The sequence below is a fragment of the Phocoena phocoena genome, chromosome 8 (assembly GCF_963924675.1).
Source record: "Phocoena phocoena chromosome 8, mPhoPho1.1, whole genome shotgun sequence".
NCBI classification, from domain to species: Eukaryota; Metazoa; Chordata; class Mammalia; order Artiodactyla; family Phocoenidae; genus Phocoena; species Phocoena phocoena.
The window spans coordinates 101,956,189-101,975,867 of NC_089226.1; the positions used below are offsets into that span (position 1 = coordinate 101,956,189).

General features: G+C 60.1%; 1 protein-coding gene across 1 annotated transcript in view; it reads right to left on the minus strand.

The window, feature by feature from the left end:
- The window catches only part of MACROD1 (mono-ADP ribosylhydrolase 1), a 151,234-nt gene that overhangs the window by 4,224 nt on the left and 127,331 nt on the right, over positions 1-19,679 (minus strand). The window contains exon 4 of the mRNA XM_065882460.1: positions 9,950-9,979. Coding sequence (XP_065738532.1) covers positions 9,950-9,979 — 30 coding nt within the window. The remainder of the gene's footprint in view (positions 1-9,949; positions 9,980-19,679) is intronic.

A 19,679-nucleotide genomic window follows, 5' to 3' on the forward strand; every position in this document is an offset into this window, starting at 1 on the left:
GAGGCTTCCTGGGGTCCCATCCAAAGACAATGTCCTTCCTCCCCACTCCCCACCTGACCCTGGGGCAGCTGGCCCTTGGGTCTGCCTGGTTAGGGGGTGCCCCAGTTCATACCAATTAACCCTCGGTCCCCTCCCTGGTCAGCCACATCCAAAAACCCTCTAAAGCAACTATACTCCAAAAAAAGTTTAAAAAACAAACCCAAAATCCCTCAAAGCTCCAACCTGACCCCCACCTCACTCCGAGTCAGCAGAAAACCTGAGGTCTCTCCTGGGGAGATGGAGCCCACATGGGTGGTAGGGGCTTCCTCAGATGTCCCTCCACTAAGGTCAGGGCTGAACCCTTCCTCTCCTGGACGATGGCCCTAAGGCCACTCTGCCTCCCTCCTCAGCCTCCGCCTCGCTCCTCCACCTTTAAGGTCCTAGGTCTGGCTCCTTAATTTCAGCCTCAACAGCTTCTTTTTTTTTTTTAATAAATTTTTAAAAAATTTACTTATTTTTATCTTTGTCTGCCTTGGGTCTTTGTTGCTGCACGTGGGCTTTTATCTCTAGTTGCAGCGAGTGGGGGCTACTCTTCGTTGTGGTTCACGGGCTTCTCATTGGGTGGCTTCTCTTATTGCAGAGCATGGGCTCTAGGCCCGTGGCCTTCAGTAGTTGTGGCACACAGGCTCAGTAGTTGTGGCTCGCGGGCTCTAGAGCGCAGGCTCAGTAGTTGTGGCACACGGGCTTAGTTGCTCCGTGGCATGTGGGATCTTCCCGGACCAGGGTTTGAACCCATTTCCCCTGCACTGGCAGGCGGATTCTTAACCACTGCGCCACCAGGGAAGTCCCTCAACAGTTCCTTGGTGAGCAAGGCGCTGAGCCATGTACATCCACCGTCTTATTTGGGCCTCACAGCCTGGCTGTGCTATTATTTTTCTTGCTTTAGAGAAGAAGAAATTGAGGCACAGAGAGGGTGAGAGACTTGCCCAAGGTGACACAGCTGGACTGCTCTACTTCCTCCAGGACCATGAAAGGACCTGTCTCTCCGTTCCCATCCTGAGCCTCCCTCCCACCCCGGCTGTCTGTCTACTGTTTGCCCTCCTCACGCAAACACTTTGGGAAGACGTTTTGTCTACGGCTGCTGTCTCCTCACTGCTGGCCCCTGCAGCCTGGCTCCTGTCCCCTCCCCACATCTACATATCCCCCTCCCGACAGAGGGGCTGCTTTGGGGACCTGTGGTCTGGACCCTCCTCTTGCACGACCGTTCAGCTGCATCCACAGGCTGACCACTAACTGTCTCCACCCGATCCAGCAAGGCTGCCTTGGGAGACCTGCTCTCCCCGTCCTCCTGCCTCCCTGATCTCTTCTGTCTGGGGGCCCTGTCTGCCCTCTCTCTGTTCCAGCCCTGACTCTCTGCCCCGGTCCAGGCACATCCCCCAGAGAAGCCAGCCGCCCCTGCTTGGAAGCCCACCCCAGCCTCCTGCCATCGGTGTGGCCTCCACAGCCCTGCACTGAGCCCTCAGGAGCATCAACACAGACTCAGCCCCTGCCTCGCAAGTCCAGGGCCGGGAGGGCGCTGGGAGAGGGCAGGGCCTGGAGCCGGGCCCTCCTCGGAGCCCGTGGAGGTGAAGCAGACAGGCTCCCGTGGGGGCCCCTTGCCAAGGTGCTTAGGGTATTCGACAGCTACTTAGAGTGCTGTAATATTCATGAAGGGAAGATTAGATATTTAAATTTATTCAGCAATGAATGCATCTCAGAGGGGGAGCATCCCTCATGCTAAACAAACAAGCAAGCAGGGGCTAATTAATTATTTACAGGAATACAAGGAGGCCTGTGGCCTGGGGGAGAAGAGGGCAGCTGTGCCTCTGACAGAGGGCAGGAGACCCTGGCTGGCCCTGGGCCTACCCCTCCAACTCCCCCCCATTCCCCTCCACTGTCCTGTGGGTCTGGCCCCCCCACTCGCCCCCTTCTGGGATTTCTCTTTCCAGAAATCCTGCCCACAAGCTTGCTAGTAGCTTTGGGCCAGTCACTTAACCTCTCTGAGCCTCAGAACTGGCCTCAGAAAGTTTGTGGGGAGGACTGAGGTTTGCTGAGAGGTGGCCTGGCGGGGGGCCGGTGGGGGACTAAAGGCCAGAATGATTAAGCAACTCATCCAGGAGCTCACAGTTACAGGAGAGCAGAGGCTTAGAATTGCTTCCCCAGCCTCCATCTCACAGGAACAGGGACAAAAGCTCGTGGAAGCAAAGCCACTCTCAGCCAGGTGGGGGTTGTGAGGCCTTGCCTGGGCAGCCCCAAGCCCTGCCCCGCGGACTCCTGTGGGTCCCCAGGGCAGCGGAGGGAGAGGATGGGCCTGGGCAGTGCCCTCCCAGGGTGCCAAGTCTCAGAGCCTCTGAAAGGAGCTCGCTGGGGCTGTGTGGGCCACGGCTCCTGGTAGCAGAGCAGACCTGGCCCCGAGAGACCCAAGGCCCCCTCCCCCCAGCTCTCCCACCCCTCCGCCGGGTCACTTCACCTCCCTGCACCTCAGTTTCATCTGTACAAGCTCAGTAACAGCACCTCCCTCTGCATTTGGTGTAAGCGTTCAGTGCGAGATGGTACCAAAGGGCCCTGCACGTTATCACATGTCGCCCCATTTTACAGATAGGGAGACCGAGGCACAGCCACGGACTCCGCAGGCAGAAGACTCCTCTTTCCCTCATGGTCTTGGGGTCTCCTTTGCCCAAGGGATGAGACACACTGCCAGGTGGAAATGTCACCCAGAAAGCCCTGGCAGAGAGAGGGCTGGGGAGGCAGAGGGGTGAGCTTGAGGCCCACGGGGCCAGGGGAAGGATGCACCTCTCGAGCCTGGGAAGGCACCTGGGTCTGGGCCCTCGGGACCACCTCCCGCTTAGACGTCTCACCCTGCAGGCCCCAGGGGCTGGGCACCCGGCCTGAGAACCCTCCCTCTCCAGCCACATTGCTGCAGCCAGCAGCTGCCGCCCATCCCAGCCGCCTGCACAAACGCCGAATGCCAGGGCTGAAAGAGGGCAGAAGCCTGAGCCGCTGCACCCCCAGGCCCCTAACCTGCAGAGGGCAGGCCCAGCCATAAAGCCTGGCCAAGTGGCCCAGCCCAGGGCCTCGGGCCCCCTTCTCTCTGGCCCTTCCTACCCTCTTCATCTCTGGCCTCCATTTTCCTCCCAGGCCCAGGATGAGACTTGGGATCCTCAGTCCCACACCATACCCCATTGCCAGAACGGCCTCGGCCTCTGCCTACATGCTCCTGGCCACTCATTCAGTCAGCACACCCGTGCCAGCCCCGCTCTGTGCTAGCCTTGGGCTCAGCCCACTGTGGGGGGCGGGATGCAGAGCCCACACTCGCCAGGACCCACCCTCAAGGGGCCAAGGCGGGTGGGTGCCCCAGGGAGAAGATGGATGAACGACAGTTCCGCGATGTGATCTGAAATTCATAATGGGGTGAGATCAGCTCCTTAAATGGGGATTTCCAAACATTAGGGCTTCATTACGGACACAACGGCAGCGCCTCATTCATCATGCAAAAATCACTCACGTTATTAAAAATCCCCCTGGCAGCTGCAGGCAGGGGCTTGGAGGCGTCTTGCCCGCTGGGGGCGGGGCACGGGCCCCAGCGCCGGAGCTGGAGTCCTCGCCCTTCTCTCTCCCACCCAGGGAGGGCTGGCTGAGGGGTGGGGAGCACGGTTCGGCTCAAGGGACTTGGTGCCTCAGTTTCCTCATCTGCAAAATGGAGATGCTAACGGTACGTGTGTCCCATAGTGCTGTGACGGGGATGAGATTCCGCAGGGAGAGCCCAGCAAGGCCCTGGCAACCAGGCAGGGGGCACTCCATACGCCTGGCAGCTGTGAGCACCTTATCCTTCTCCTCAGCTGGGGCCTTTACTTGGGGGGACCATGTCACTCCCCTGCTCACGAAACCTCCCATGGCTCCCACAAGTCCACGAAATAAAATCATCAACGCTGAGCAAGTTGGGGCTCCCTCCAGCCTCCGCCTTAGATGACATCCGGCCTCCGCGTGCCTCCCCCACCATCCTCGACACAGGCATTGGGCAGTGGGGAGGTGGACCCGCCAGGCCCTGGGCGAGGGAGGCGAAGTGCGGCTCTAGTATCACCGCGGTGAAACAGCAGAAGGAAACACACTCCAGAGCAAGAGGAGAGGGAAGGGAGCTGGGCAGGCATGGGTGCGGTTCAGGGTTGGGGAGGTGCCTCTGAGGTGGCATCTGAGCAAAGCCCTGAGTGATGAGAAGAAAGGCTTTGGGGAGGTCAGGGGAGGAGGGGTCCAGGCAGAGGGCTCAGCAGGGCAACAGGGGGAGAGGTGGGAGGGCAGGGCTGCATCCGCAGGAACCATCGCAGTGGGAAGGTGCCAGTGGGGCAGGAGCGTGGTCTGAGACGGCCCCTGGGGCCCTTTGCTGTGCCCTTGTCCAGGAATGCCCTTCCCCTCTCTGCCGCAGCACGGCCCCCTGCCCCAGACAACTTCTGGCCACACCCGCCCCATGCACCCACCCGCTGCAGCCTGGCACGGAGCCGTGCTCAGGACTGGCTGGTCAGGCCCACACCGCCTGCCCTGGAGAGGGCCACGGGGGCCCCCTGTTTGCCTGCTGTGCTAGGCCCCAGCTAATCGGGGCAGAGCCGGGAAGCAATCACAGATCAGCAGCGCTGGGCGATGGAGATAGTGCCAGGTGGAGGTGCGCGGGATGGCAAGTGAGCTGGGCAGAAGTGGAGGCCCGGATCCTGAGGGTGAGTGAGGAGAGAGCGAGAGGTGGGGAGAGTGCACCTGCCGGAGGAGCCGTGTGGAGGAGCGAGACAGAGATGGAGCGAGAGTCGGACGGCAAGAGACAGACCGAGTGGGGGCGAGGGAGACTCAGACGGAGACAGAGAGAGGAAAGAGGGTGCCCCCCCCACCGGACTCGTGGGTCCCTGTGTTGAGAGAGGAGAGGCTGGGCCCCGGGGGGCAGGTTCTGCCTGAGCCATGTGCCTGCATGGTGGGTGGGGGAGGAATGCACACAGATACCTGGGCTGGGGGGAGGCGCCCCTGGGCATGGCCGGGCCACCAACAGGTCCCCACTGAGCACCTACTGTTTTCCAGGAGGTGACAGACAGACACCCTGTGCGTGCCCCTTAGTGGGGGAGCCTGATGGGGAGCACTTGGTACTTAATCACACAAACAAGAGTCTGATTTTCAAGGGTGACAGAATACTGGCCCAAAAGGAGCAGTGTCTGCTGTGTCCCAGTGCCTGCTGTGTCCAAGCACTGAGGACAGTGCCAGGAACGTGGCAGGCCCCTCAGTAAATAGAGCAGTGTGTGGGCGTGTGTGTGTGTGTGTGTGTGTGTGTGTTGGGGGGCTGCTGGTGGGAGGGGCTGCCCTGACATGGAGATAACTAGGTGGGACCAGGAGAGGGCTATGCCAGCAGCGAGCCACCTCTGGCTTCTCCCTGGTGTGAGATGCCTGGGACCCTGCAGTGTAAGGGACACACACATGGACTTGCAGTGTGGGCATAGGGAGGAGGGCGTGCAGAGCCGATAAGCAGGAGGGCAGGAGGGCAGGGTGGCTGCGCCCTCACAGGCCTGCAGGTTTGGGTGGGCCCGCTGACCTCTGGAAGGGAGGGTCCTTGGCAGTGGCTGTGTGTGGACGGGGCTCCATCCTGCCCTGCCCCTGCCAGGGACCTGCCTGACCCCAGCCGCCCACCCCTCGGGCTGGCCCTCGGGGCTCTGGACAGGCGGGAGCAGAGATGGCCGCTGCAAGCAGAGGAAGGCGGCCCTGAATTAATCTGTCACTAAAGCTTGGCCGTGGCAGGCGCAGTCATGATTTAGATGAATAATTGAAACGCTCTGATACATTTATTATCCCTTTAGTGCGAAAGTGGCAGAGAAAGACGAGGGGTAATTGAAAAAGAGTGCACAAATCTCCACCAGAAGGCTGGCTCCTTATCGCCGAGTAAACATTTCAGTCCCAATAAACAGGAGAGACACGCGTCAGGGCCCTGTCGATTCCCAGCCTGATTTAGGGCCCGCCTCCCTTCCTACCATACAATAGGAGAGTGTTTGTTCACAAACATTTTTTATCGAGCCAGTAAAAGGCTCTCCAGGAAGGAGGCGGGAGCAGGAGTGGGCCTGGCAGTCCCCAGGCCTGAGGGTCTGGCTAGGTAGCTGCCCCAGTCCTGTCAGGTCTCCCCAGTGCAGACACTGGGCTCTCTACCTGGTGGGCCTCTCCATCCCTCTGTACCCGACGAACTCCTATGCAGTCTTCGGGGCCCAAGTCAAATGCCCCCTCTGTTGGGAAGACTTCTACCAAATTGGATCTCTTTTGAGGGCAGGGTCAAGTCCTGAGTCCCAGGGTTTGACACAGGTGTCCTCCCCGGCTCCATATACACACACACTCAGAAAGAGTGCTGGGAAGGAATGGGGAGTGGGGGGCCTTCACTGTGTTATCAGACCACCTACCTTGGCCTCAGGGCCTGGTGGGTGCCCAACCCCAGTGAGGCAGGCCCAGGGGCCCTGGACCCTTTGGGTTAAGTCCTTTTGGCCCCAGCGGCCCCTGGGGGTTCCCACTGAAGTTTAGGGTGACAGAAGACTCCCCTACATACTTGCTGTAAACACTGTGGTTCCCTGCACCAAAGCCCTGCAGGCCAGCCTCAGCCCCCCCTTTAAGAGCTCCTTTCTGAACTGATAGCTGCCCTCCCCCAACAGGATTGTATGAGAACCCCGGGGCAGGCTGTTAGTCCCCAGCTCCTAGGGCACACCCAGCACACAGGGGTACAACTAACCACCCCATAAAGGCTGATCTAGGGGCTTGGAATCCCCTGAACCCTGTTCCTGGGGAGAGTATATTCTAGTGGGGAGAAAGGCAGTAAAAATAAGCATGAAACACAAGCATGTTGAAAGGGCGTCCATGCTCCGGGGACAGGCACAGGGCAGGGTAGAGGATCAGCACGGAGGGCCGGGCTGGCTGGGGGAGTTTTCAACAGAGTGGCCAGGGCAGGCTGAACGGGACCAGTGCTTGTTAAAGGCATGGGTGGTTGCTGGATAGGTAAATGGGTGGTGATGGGAAGTTGGGGGTGGGTAGAGGCCTGAACCCCTGCAGGGCTGGACTTGGGAGAAGAGGGCACCTGGGAGGACCAGGGTCTGTCCGGGCAGAGTTAGATGGGGACCCAGACCCCCCAGTCCCAGGCTGCCCCTGCCTGTGTCCTCCCTCCTGGCAGTTAAGGCTGGATGGACGTTAAGGCTGGATGGACCAGGGGGCGGTAGAGGGTACAGGTGGCAGATGTGAGAGCAGAGGACATCCCGTGGGCCCAGCGCCTGTTTCCATTCCCATCCCAGGTGGGCGCCAGGCCCCCACAAGCCCCAGCCTCTCCCTGTCCCCTGTCCCCTCCCTGCCACCTCCGCCTTGTTCCAATCATATTAGCAGAGTGACAGCCCCCGTGAGCACTGGCGGCGGCTCCATAAATCTCAGCTGGCATTAAAAGGCTGGACTCCGGGCCCACTTCCTCCTGGGTCCTGGCCCACCCCATCCATCTCTGCGTCGGTCAGGCTGCACTTGGGGCCTGCTCCAGCCTCCTCTCACCCTCAGTGCTGCAGGAAAGGGAGCTAGAGGGACGCCACTGGGCCTCCCCCCTCAATCTGGCCAGAGCAGCTGTCCTTTGACCTCCCAGAGTGAGGTCACCAGGCCATCTATGAGCCACTCCCTGCCCTGCCTGAAGCCTCAGTGGCTCCCATTGCCCTCATCAGCAAGTCCTTTGCTTGACATGTAAGGCCGTCCCTGCCTTTACCTGTAGTTCATTCATTCATTTATCAACCATTTATTGAGCACCGACTGTATGCACCAGCCCCAGTCCTAAGTGCTGGAGACACAGTCATGCCTTCTGGAGCTATCGTTCTCAGTGGGGAGACAGACAATAAACAATGAACATAATCAACAAGTAAATTACATAGCACATTAGGAGAGAGGTGCTTGGAGGAAAATAAAAACTAGATTAGTGTGAGAGGCCTGGGGAGGTGGGGCAGGGGCAGGGAGCTGCAATTTCCAGGGGTCAGAGTGGGCCTCACCGCGTAGATGGCACGCAAGTAAACACTTGTAGGAGGTGAAGGGAGCAGCCACACGGCTCTCTGCGGAAGAGCATTCGGGGCAGAGGGAAGAGCCAGTGCAAAGGCCCTGAGGCAGGAGCGGGCCAGGTCTGTTCCAGGAACTGCAGGGAGGTCAGTGTGGCTGACACAGAGTGGAGAGGGCCAGGCAGTCTGACAGGTGCCTGGAGACCCCGTGGGCCGTAGGAAGGAGGTGAGGTGAGAGCCCTGGCAGAATTTTGAGCAGAAGAAGGGTGATGACCTGACTTAGGACTTATAAGTCCCACACCTTTCTGTGATCCTTTGTCTTCCTAACTGAACGGCTGAAAATCCAGCTCCTCACGTGGTCTCTGAGGCCCCTGAGTCCTCTCCCATCTCCCCTCCTCCTGGCTGGGCTCCGACCACTCCAGTCCTCGGAGTCTCCCCGAATGCCCCATGCTCTCCCTCACTCCAGGCTTCACCTGTGCTGTTCCCTCTGCCCAGCACACCCTTCCCACTGCTCTTCACCGGCTGCCTTCTACCCATCCCTTGGGTCCCAGTGGAGGCGCCACCTCCTGCAGGAGCCTCCCTGGTCCCCAAGCCTGGCCACTGAGCCTGTACTCCTCACTCCGCCCCCAGCCCCCCTATTGCACAGACCACCCTGTGTCGTGGTGGTGCTCAGGCTCCTCTGGTGCCCGGCAGATGTGTCCAGGCACTTGGCTCAGAAGAGGGTCCTAGACCCCCAGTCCCCAGTGAATCCACCTCGTTCTGTGAGGCCGCCAGGGTAGCTGTGACCTCCACAGGGAAGCTGGAGGAGAAGCAGGGGAGGGAGGGAGGGAGGGAGGGAAAGCATCTCTAAACACAAACAGGCTCCCCGCACCCCCCCATCCCGCATCCTGGCCGGTCATCAACAGCTCTTAACGCCGCTCTTATTTATTCCTGACCTTCGAGGCCCCTTTTATTTTTCCCCTTTTAAAACCTGGCCTGGGCCCCGCCACCACTGCCGTGAGCACACCCTGGGATTTATCCGACGGCGCATTAACCCCTGACCCTAGCTCACCAATCGTACTGCTGCCTGCACAGACAGCGGGCCGCCCCGCCAGCCGGGGGGTGAGGGGCTGGGGCCGAGCGGCTGGTGTGGCCAGCCCATGCCGGGCTGGCCGGGCACCGGGGGGGGGCCATAGGGACTGTCGCCCCGCCCCTCCGTGCCGGCACCTGCTGACCTTGCCCTGCGTCCTTGGGGGCCGGGCCCACGCTGACTTCCAACGCCCTGCCCACCTGGACCGCCGGAACCCCTGCTTCCTGGTGGTCTTTGACAACAGTGAACACACACGCATTCTCGTGGGCTTAACTGTTGGCGGAGCTCCCCCTGACTCGATGAGAACTTGTCCTGGCGGCAGAGCCGCCCTGCGAGGTTGCAGGGCAGAGCAGAGATGCTAATTTTGCCCTCGCAGGTGGCGAAACTGAGGCCAAAGGGGCACAGGGCTGGCCGAGGGCCCGTGGGTGTCAGGGGCGGGGCTGGGCTTTCCCCACCACACCTGTGCCCCGGCCCCACAACGACCCGGTCCCAGGCCCAGGCCCAGTCCCTTTGAAACCTCAGGGGGCCCTCCAGCCCCCAGTTACAGACCAGGAGGCCTCTGCTCAGAGGGTGGGGACCTACCCCAGTCACCCAGTGCTGAAGCAGCCGGGCCTGCCAGCCAGGTGTCCGGCTTCATCCACAGTGAGGACGAGGCCGGGCAAGGCCGATGGGGTGGGAGGCGGTAAAGAAGGGCAGAGATGGAGAAATGGGAACGGCGCACCATGGGGACGAGGGGAACGCTGCGGGGAAGGCGCGTGGCACCCAGCTGGGCTCCGCGGGTGAAGGGGCCAGGAGGAGAGAAGCAGACCCCCAGACAACCCCCAGGCCGCAGGAAGGATGTACTCACCACCGCCGCCTCCGAGCAGGGAGCTGTTGGCTGCAAGAGAGAAAGACGAAGGCGGTCAGTCGGGGAGAGGTTGGTGGGGCACGCAGCTGCGCGGAGGGGGCGACGGGGGGCTGCCAGCCAGGCCCGAGGGCCAGCCCGGGTCCCTGGGCACAGGGTCCCTGAAGCAGGGGCAGACAACCAGGAGGCGGAAGGGGCGGGACTTCCTCTTCCGCTGAGGCTCCCAATGGGCCTGGGGTTGGTACTGCGGTGGGATCGGGAGGCACCAGGGTCGGGTCCGCTCACCGCGGAAGCAGCTGCACGTGAGATCTAGAGTGGCAGACGACCCCTGGCCGCACGTATCCTTCATTCACTCGTTCTTTCTTCCTTTTTTTTTTTTTTGGCAGCACGGTGCAGCGTGCGGGATCTAAGTTCCCCGACCAGGGATCGAACCCGCGTCCCCTGCATTGGGAGCACTGAGTCTTAACCACTGGACTGCCAGGGAAGTCCCTCACTCATTCTTTCTTCCCACTGGGTCTCCCGAGCCCCTCTGTGCCAGGCCCGGTGCAGAGACGCGGAGCTCACAGACTGTGGGAGACACAGCTGCAGCCACTAGGAGCAAACGGCGTCGCTGCGGCCATGGAAAGTGCCCCCGGGGGATGAGGATTATGAACCAGGGCTGGGAGCCTCGTGGACGACAGCACTCATGTGCGAGGTCAGGACCCCACCCAGGGCGGCGCAGGAAGGGCCCAGGGCACTGGGACTGGAACCGGACCGGGACAGATGGGTGACTTGTGAAGGTCAAGGAAGAGAGAGGGCTCCTCAGCTGCGCCGGCCCCCGGTGCCCCGCACCCTCGGCCAGAGCTGGACCGCCAGCTGCCGCGGCTGCCCCGTCCGTCTCGCTCTGCCTGGCCAGCTGCCCTCTCCAGCCCCCTCACGGGGCTGACGCAGGGGCAGAGTGAGGCTGGCAGCCTCTCCATCAGAATGTGAGGGCCGTGCGGGTCAGCGCCCCCTCCCAGCCTGGGCTCCAGCTTCCGGCCACACAGCTGCCTCGTGTGAAGCACTGATGCTAATGAGTGCGAGTGATGGGCGAGACAGGGCAGGTGCGTTCCCCAGGCCCAGGTGTCGCCCGGTGGGGAGATGGGTCAACTGTGCCTCAGCCCCTCTGGCCCCAGGGGTCCTGGCTCCCAGGCGGGGCCTTCAGCTCCGACACCGCTGTGGCATCCCTCCCTGCCTTCCCAGGTCCTGTTGCAGCCCCTCTGTAAGAGGGGGACACGGAAAAGAGCCCAGGCCGGGAATGGGGGCCATTTCCAAGCTGGCCCGGCCGTGGGCCCCGGGGTGCTCTGCAGAAGCTGTGGACGCTGCTAAGCGGTGTCAGGTGGCTCTGAGTGGCTGGTCTCCCAGAGCTGACAGCTCTTCGCTTGGGGAATAATTAATTCCACAGCCCGAAAACCCAGGGCTGCAAGTTGCCACGTTCCTTGCAAGATTAATACAAGCAGCTAATTAAGATGGAGAGGCGAGGAGCGGCTAGGCGCTCCCAGAGCAGTGCTGGGGGGCCGCGGGGAATGTGGGCGGAGGCGGGCTGAGCAGGCAGGGGAGGCAGCCAGCGCTGGAGCCCCGGGGGAGAGCGCGAGCAGGAGGTGGACCACGCAGGACACCCAGCAGACGTGGCAGGCCGCTGGGGGCTGGGCACGTCGCCAATGACCGAGCGAGGCTGTTTGCCGGGCACAGGCTGACCCCATTTACTGTCATAACGAAGCCACAAGGGCAGTGCCATCGCTCCCACTTTACAGGTAAGAAAACCAAAGCTCAGAGGTTGAGCTGCGTGGCAGCAGGATTGGAACGGGGTCTGTCTGACTCCAGAGCCAAGCCACAAAGCAGGCCAACCTCGAAGCAGACTGCTGAGGGACTGTTGGAGGGAGGCTTCCCCTGCCCCCCCCTCCCCCCCGCCCCCCAGGGCTGGGGCCTGCCTCCTCCACATCAGGCAGAGCACACAGTAGGCCCCTCGGATGCACTCTTGACCCTCCTCCCACGCCAGCAGGTTGGCTGCAAAGACGAGGGGTCGGCCGTCTGGAGAGCTCTGCCCTGGAGCCAGCACGGGAGACCCAGGCATCTTAGGTCGTTGCGGGTCCAGCTCCCGGCCCCCTTGGCTCCCACAGCAGTCCTGGCGGCTGTCAGAAGCTGCCCTCCACGGCCCTTCCCTGCCTCCCCCCATCACCTCTTTCTCTTAATTAACACCGGCCGCAAATGAGCCGGCTCCCGCTGGTGGAGAGCTCAGTGTCAAACGCACTGGCAGCGAGCCTCAAAGGGGCGGGAGGGGAGGGGCTCCGACCTGCTGTTTTGCAGGTCCCTTTGGAAGGAGATGCCAACGGCCACCTGCCCTGCACCCCCTAAACCCCACCGAGTGTGGCCCTGCCCGGGTGAGGGGACTGGGGTGGATTGGCCCGATGTCTCATCCAGGGGCTGAGGAGGGAGGTGAGCCTGGGGCAGAGGCTGAGCTGGGGGAAGGGGGGACCAGGTAACCAGGTGGCATTACCTGCCACAGGTGGGAGAGGGAGGTGTGGCCCAGCACTGGGGGCTCAGACTCAAGCTGCACGGAGGACCTGGTCACCAGCCTGTCCCCAAGTTCAGCAGGTATCCCAGGAGGCCGGTCTGCAGTGTCCCCTTCCCCGAGTCCACCATGCCCAGCAGCCCCCTGGTGGGGCTCAGGGGGAAGGGCTGCAATCTGGTGGTCTAGAGCCTGTTCTCCTGCTCCTCTTTCCCTTAGGCCCCTGTCTGGCCCTCTCCCCAGGGGCCTGGACACCTGGTCACATGGTGCCCCCATAGGGCTGCCCGAGGCACTCACAGTTGAGAGGATGGCCTGGAGGCTTGGGGGGAACACGGAAAAGGGGGAGCAGTACCAAAGATACCACAGGCGGTCCCCTGGGTGTACCGCCCAGCCTCCCATCCAAAGCAGGGCAGTTTCAGGCCTTCCTGCTCCCCAGCCCAGGCTGGCCCTTCCCACCTCACCTCACCCGCACGCTCCTCCCCTTTCTGCCCCCGCCGCCCCCATGCTCCCCTCAGTTTGGTTTGAGGCTCTAAATCACAACTGGTCATTAGTCCATTTTTCCAATGAGGAAACTGAGGCTCACGGCGTGACTGGTGAGGGGAGGAAAGGGGTTTGAACCAGGATGGCTGGTTGTCACACCCATTTTCTTTTTTTTTTTTTTTTTTTTGTGGTACGCGGGCCTCTCACTGTTGTGGCCTCTCCCGTTGCGGAGCACAGGGTCCGGACGCGCAGGTTCAGCGGCCATGGCTCACGGGCCCAGCCGCTCCGCGGCATGTGGGATCTTCCTGGACCGGGGCACGAACCCGCGTCCCCTGCATCGGCAGGCGGACTCTCAACCACTGCGCCACCAGGGAAGCCCCACACCCATTTTCTTAACCCCTGCACCCTCCCTCTGTCGGAAAGGGCCTCCTTGCTGAGGCGGGGTGATGGGCAAGCAAGACGTGAACTATCACTGGACCTCAGGTCCAAACCAGAGTCTGTAACACAGCCCCACCCAAAGGACCCAAACCTGCCCCAGCGAAGCAGGGTCATCAAGCTTGTGAGGGGGGACCCATGCCTGGCCCTAGGGTTTGAGCGGGGCTTGAGGCTTGTTCTGGCTTTGTGGCGGGCATAGGCTCCTGGGCCAGAGTGTGCACCTCCGGGGCTGTGAGATGCCTGGTCCGACGCCTGCCATCCGAGTTGGCTTGTCGGCCCCCATGCAGGGCAAGGTGGTCCAGCCCTGCCGCGGCCCCTGCCCATGGACGTGCCTGTGCCGTGCTCTGTTGGACACGATTAACTGGCTAGGAGCCTCAGTGCTGCGCCTGTGACCTTGGGGTGGAAATGAGGTGCACCCCAGTCACTGCCAAATCCTCTGTCCGCTGACAGCGGCCCACCAGGCCAGGGGCTGGGGCTGGGGTGTGCTGGGGGCATCGCTCCCCGCCTCTCACACACTCTGCCAGCCCTTCCCTGCCCCCGCACTGCTGCTCATGCAGTGCAGTCCCCCGACCCCCATTTCTCCTTTGCCTACTCCGCACCTTTTCAGGCCTGGGGCACCTAGGGGGGGAAGCCCCTCCCCCGACTCCCAGCACCTGTTGTCCTGTGGGTGGGGGAGAGCCGCTTCCCAGTTTGTGCCCCAGCTCCCGGCCCAGTTCAGGGGCTGGAATGTGGCCACTGCCTGGTGAAAGGGAGAGGGCCAGACCCGGAGTGCTCGGCCACTGTCACTTCAGGGGACCCAGTGGCCCCTCTGTCACTCCCTGCACAAAACATTTTAATTGGGGACTCCCCTGGTGGCGCAGTGGTTAAGAATCCGCCTGCCAATGCAGGGGACATGGGTTCGAGCCCTGGTCCGGGAAGATCCCACACGCCACGGAGCAACTAAGCCTGTGCACCATAACTACTGAGCCCACATGCCACAACTACTGAAGCCCATACACCCTAGAGCCCGTGCTCTGCAACAAGAGAAGCCACCACAATGAAAAGCCCGTGCACTGCAATGAAGACCCAACGCAGCCAAAAATAAATAAATAAATAAAGATAAATAAGTACTAGGGGGACTTCCCTGGTGGTGCAGTGGATAAGAACCCGCCTGCCAATGCAGGGGACACGGGTTCAAGCCCTGGTCCAGGAAGATCCCACATGCTGTGGAGCAACTAAGCCCCTGCACCACAACTACTGAGCCTGCTCTCTGGAGCCCACCAGCCACAACTACTGAGCCCACCTGCTACAACTACTGAAGCCCGCGTGCCTAAAGCCCATGCTCTGCAACAAGAGAAGCCACTGCAATGAGAAGCCCGCGCACTGCAATGAAGAGTAGCCCTGCTAACTGCAACTAGAGAAAGCCCGCGCGTAGCAATGAAGACCCAACGCAGCCAAAACTAAATGAATAAATTAAAAAACAATTTGTTTAAAAAAAATAAGTACTAGGGATGTAATATACAACATGATAAAAAAAAAACATTTTACTTGGGTGCCAACTGTGTGCCAGGGGCCACCAAGGGTACCCAAGTTGAGTCGAGGAGAGTGTGTAAATGTCCAGGTGAGGAAGGTACCAGAGCTGGAGCAGCCTGGAGTCTGGGGGCTTCACAGAGCAGGTGGCAGCACACCTTGGAGGGAAGGAAGGACATGCAGGGAAATAAGTCTGAGCGTTTCCCTGGTCGGGGGGCCACAGGGGTGCCTATGCTGGGGAAGGACAAGGTCAGCTTTGCCTGACTCTCCACAGGCCCAGGGAGGATCAAAGGGGCCAGAATGTGGTTGAACCAGGGCAGCAGCAGAACAGGGATGGAGGGAGGGGGAGGCGAGGGGAGAGGGCGGAGGGGAGGGGGACACACAGATACATCTTCCTCTTCTTTTCTTTTGGGGCCACACCCTCGCAGCATGCTGGATCTTAGTTCCCGACCAGGGATCAAACCCAGGCCGTTGGCAGTGAGAGCGCTGAGTCCTAACGACTGGACTGCTGGGGAATTCCCTCCTCTTCCTTTTCTGGTTGCTCCCACTGCACGCCCCCTCCTGCCCTGCCAGGCAGCACCTAAACAGAAGAGTAGCCCCCACTTTGAGGGCCCAGGCAGGGAGTAGTAGGCATGTACCTGGGGCCCATAATACTTTTAGGGACCATGAAAACGTAATTTATTTATTTCTTTTTATGTATGTATGTATTTTTGTGCTTTTTATTTTATTTTTTATATTTATTTATTTATTTGGTTGTGCTAGGTCTTAGTTGCGGCAGGTGGGCTCCTTAGTTGCGGCTCGCCCACTCCTTTGTTGCGGCACATGGACTCCTTAGTTGAGGCATGTGAACTCATAGTTGCGGCATGTGGACTTCTTAGTTGCAGCACGCAGACTCTTAGTTGAGGCATGCAAACTCTTAGTTGCAGCACGCATGTGGGATCTAGTTCCTTGACCAGGGATTGCACCTCGGCCCCCTGAATGGGGAGCGTGGAGTCTTAACCACTGTGCCACCAGGGAAGTCCCTAATTTCTTTTAAAATCAGAAGAAAAAGTGAACTTCTAGGTTGAAAACAAAAGTTATATATAATTTTAAGTATATATCAAATATATAATATATATAAAATGTTAAGAAATTTGTCTTTATGCCAACAAAGTCATACAATTAACTTTTATTTTTGTAGAGGAAGGGCCCACAGTGGCAGAAGGGCCTGGGCCTGGGCCAGGTAAGCCCTGTACTTGCATGAGCTCATTTAATCCTGACCTTGTGTGGAAGACACTATTACTAACCCATTTTACAGATGAGAGAGCCGAGCCATGGAGAAGGATCTTCTCACTATGCAAATATGAACATCTCCTATGTTACTCCCAGCTTCCTGGTTAAAGGTCCAAAGCCCCCTTTTGCTCTCAGGATAAAGAACAAGCTGCTCCCATACCCCAGGCCCAGGACCCTGCTGACTCATCACCTTATCTCTGTCCTCTCTCCCCGCCATCTATCCCTCAGCCGCACGCCAGGTCCTCAGACTTGCCCCATTTCCTCCGGCCCCAGGGCCTTTGCATGGGCTTGTCCCCTGCCTGGAGGAGACCCTCACCATCTCCGGCCCTGAGAGCCGGCAGTGTCTGGAGCTGGTCTCCCGCTACACCCTACCACGGGCCATGAATCACTGCCTCCAGCATCCTGACCTCCCAGGTGAGCGTCTACTTTGCTACCCTACCCCCCCCCACAAGCCCTGAGTGTCTCGTCCACAGCGCGTCCCCAGCGCCCAGCACAGAGCCCAGTACACAGCAGGCACCCACTAACAACACACTGAACAAACCTGACAGGTTACGATTGTGCCCAGAGTCACTCAGCCAGGCCACACGGGGTCCCCTGGCTGTGAAGGAGAGGCTCTCATCCACCAGGCCTCACAGAAGAGCCCACCTGGGGGGGCCCTAAGAGGCAGGATCTGGGGTGGGGGCCATGCAGGTGACAGGACTGGTTCAAGGGCAGTGACAGGAGGTGTTGTAGGAGCTGCCTAGGCTTCTCCCTGGCAGGGGTTAACTCCTCCAGCCCGGGTGGGGGAGTGCCAAGGAGGGGGCAGTGGGCCATGTGGGCCACCACAGAGAAGACTCGGTGACCCGAGGAAAGCGCTGAGCAGGTTACTGGGCCAGGGAGAAGCTGGGTGAGCGGGCACAGCAGTGACTGTGCAGCAGGCACAACCCCTGAGGGTGTTTCCGGAGGCTGCGGCTGCCACGTGGCCTCATCCTGGCCTCCAAGGCCTGAGAGGCTGCCGGCCAGGCTTGGGGTGGGGGGACTGCTCCCCCAAATCACCCAGCCCCTCTCCCTAGCCCCTTTCCTTCACCCTCCCCTGTAAGGCCAGATCTCAGCTTTCTATCATTTGACAAAGGCGCATCCAACCCCTGTATGTGCCAGGCTCTGGGACACAGACCAGCAAGGCCCTGCTGGCACAGATCTCATCATCAGGCAGGGAGACCGTCCAGAAACAGCCAGATAAACTTGAACAAGAATTACCATTAGCACCAGAGGTTGTGAAGTGGATAGAAGGGAGGAGAGAGTGGCAAGCAGGTGGGTAGGGGCTCACCTAGAAGGAGTCGAGGACCCGCTGAAAAGGAAGCTACTTGTGAGGAGCACAGACCAGGCAGGGACTGGCCTGTGCAAAGGCCCTGAGGCAGGAGCCCGCCTGGTGGGTTTGAAGCACAGCCAGGAGCCACTGTGGCTGAGGCAGAGTGAGTCGGGGAGAGAAGCAGGAGAGAAGGTCAGAGGGCAAAGGGGGCAGGAGGGGGACCAGGGGGCTACTGCACTTTCCAGGTGATCCCTTCCCAGACCTCCTCCTTGGTTCCCCCCCAGTGTCTGTGCATCCCCAAACAGCCCCTACCATTCCACTGCACCTGCCCCATTCCTGGCCTGCCTCTGCCTGGCCGAGTCCCCACTGCTCCCCTGTGCCCCAGACTCTAGCACAGCGCCCGGCACCTATGAGGTGACGACTGACTGACGGCCCGCGCGATGGAACGGAATGGTGGCCCCAGCCCCACGGGGGGTTTGGGGGAGTGGGCTTTGTTCCCATGAAGTCCTCACCGTTTCCTCCCCGAGTTCCCACAGGCCTGCAGTGGGTGTCCACATTACTTGAGGGCGAGCTGTTTAAAACATGTTTTAGATTAGAAACGTCCCACAGATGGAATAAAATGTGAAATGTGCTTAATTTCTGAAGAGAAAACAAGAGGCTTCAAAGGCATCTCAAGCTGCAAGAGCAGTTGCCGTGTTTGACAAGCTCTGTCCCCCAGGCCAAGGTCACTGTCCTGTGAGGTGAGGCGGCCTGGTGGAAAGCGTGAGGCTTAACTAGACATTCCCCAGGCTTGGGGGGCCCTCATAGGGGGCAAGGCTATCAGACCTCTGCTGATCAGCTCAACATGTGTATACGTGTGTACACACACCCCTTCCCGCCCTGTTTACAGACGGGGAAACTGAGGCCCAGAGAGGCAAAGTGACTTGCCCAAGGCCACAGCCCTTATCGGAGGAGCCAACGTCCTCGTGCTTTGCAAGGTCTAGTCCTGTAACCCTCAGCTGTGACCTTGGGCCAGCTGCTCCACTCCCTGGGGCCTGAGTTTCCTCATCTGTGGGGTGGGGAGGTCAGTTAAGTGAAGGCCTTTGGGGCATGGATGATAAAGTTTAAAATGCCTCTAAAACTGTTACGGCAGGGCTTCCCTGGTGGCACAGTGGTTGAGAGTCCGCCTGCCGATGCAGGGGACGCGGGTTCGTGCCCCGGTCCAGGAGGATCCCACATGCCGCGGAGCGGCTGGGCCCGTGAGCCACGGCCGCTGAGCCTGCGCGTCCGGAGCCTGTGCTCCGCAGCGGTAGAGGCCACAGCGGTGAGAGGCCCGCGTACCGCAAAAAATACCAAAAAACCAAAAAAACTGTTACGGCGTCATAGAGCTTCGTGATGGCATTGGGTGCAGGAGCTGGGGTCCCCAGCTCTTCCCAGTCAGCCAGGGAGAAGGGTGAGATCAGCCTGCTGACAGGCTGCATTAATAATAATAACAACAATAATAATGACAGCAGCTTCTTCTCATCAAGGTTTGTTGACCAGCCTCCTAGGGAGAGCCATGGGGACCTTACTGGATGCACCGCTCCATTTTACAGATGGGGAGACTGAGGCTCAGATAAGCGCCTGGCCCGAGGCCACACAGTGAGGGTGGTGGAGATAGAATTTCAATCCCATTGATCCGACTCTGTAGCCTGGACCACTCAGCATCCTGCTTAGCCAGATTTGGCTTGTTTGCCTCCAGGACCGAGCTCCTCACTCCATCTTCTCTGAGCAGAGCCCTGAGATTCTCCAAATCTGTTGGGAGTTGTACCCAGCTGGGCTCCCTCTTCCAGAGTCTCCCCCTCAGCCTCCTCCTTCCCACTGGCCCTGTGCCAGGCCCCCCTTCCTCTGCTCTCCTGAACCTCAGATGGGCCTCCCTCACTCCTGCCCCTTCACGCACGTCCATTCTGGTTCTGCAGTCCCCTCCCTGGTCTACCTCGGGCATCCCACCCCCATGCCTCTCCCTACAAAAGCTGCCCAGTCAGCCATTTAAGCTCAAAGCAGGTGACTTGGCTGCGGTTCCTGCTGGCCTAGGCCCCTCCTTTGTCCCCTCCTGCCTGGGTTCCTTGGGCTCTGCCCCTGGAGACCCAGCCTCCCAGCTGGTGGTCCCCAAGCTGGACCCCAAATTCTTGGATCCCATTCTCCAAGCCCTCTGGACACCTTCCACATATTGGTATTTTGTTTTGCAAGAAATTCATGTTCAT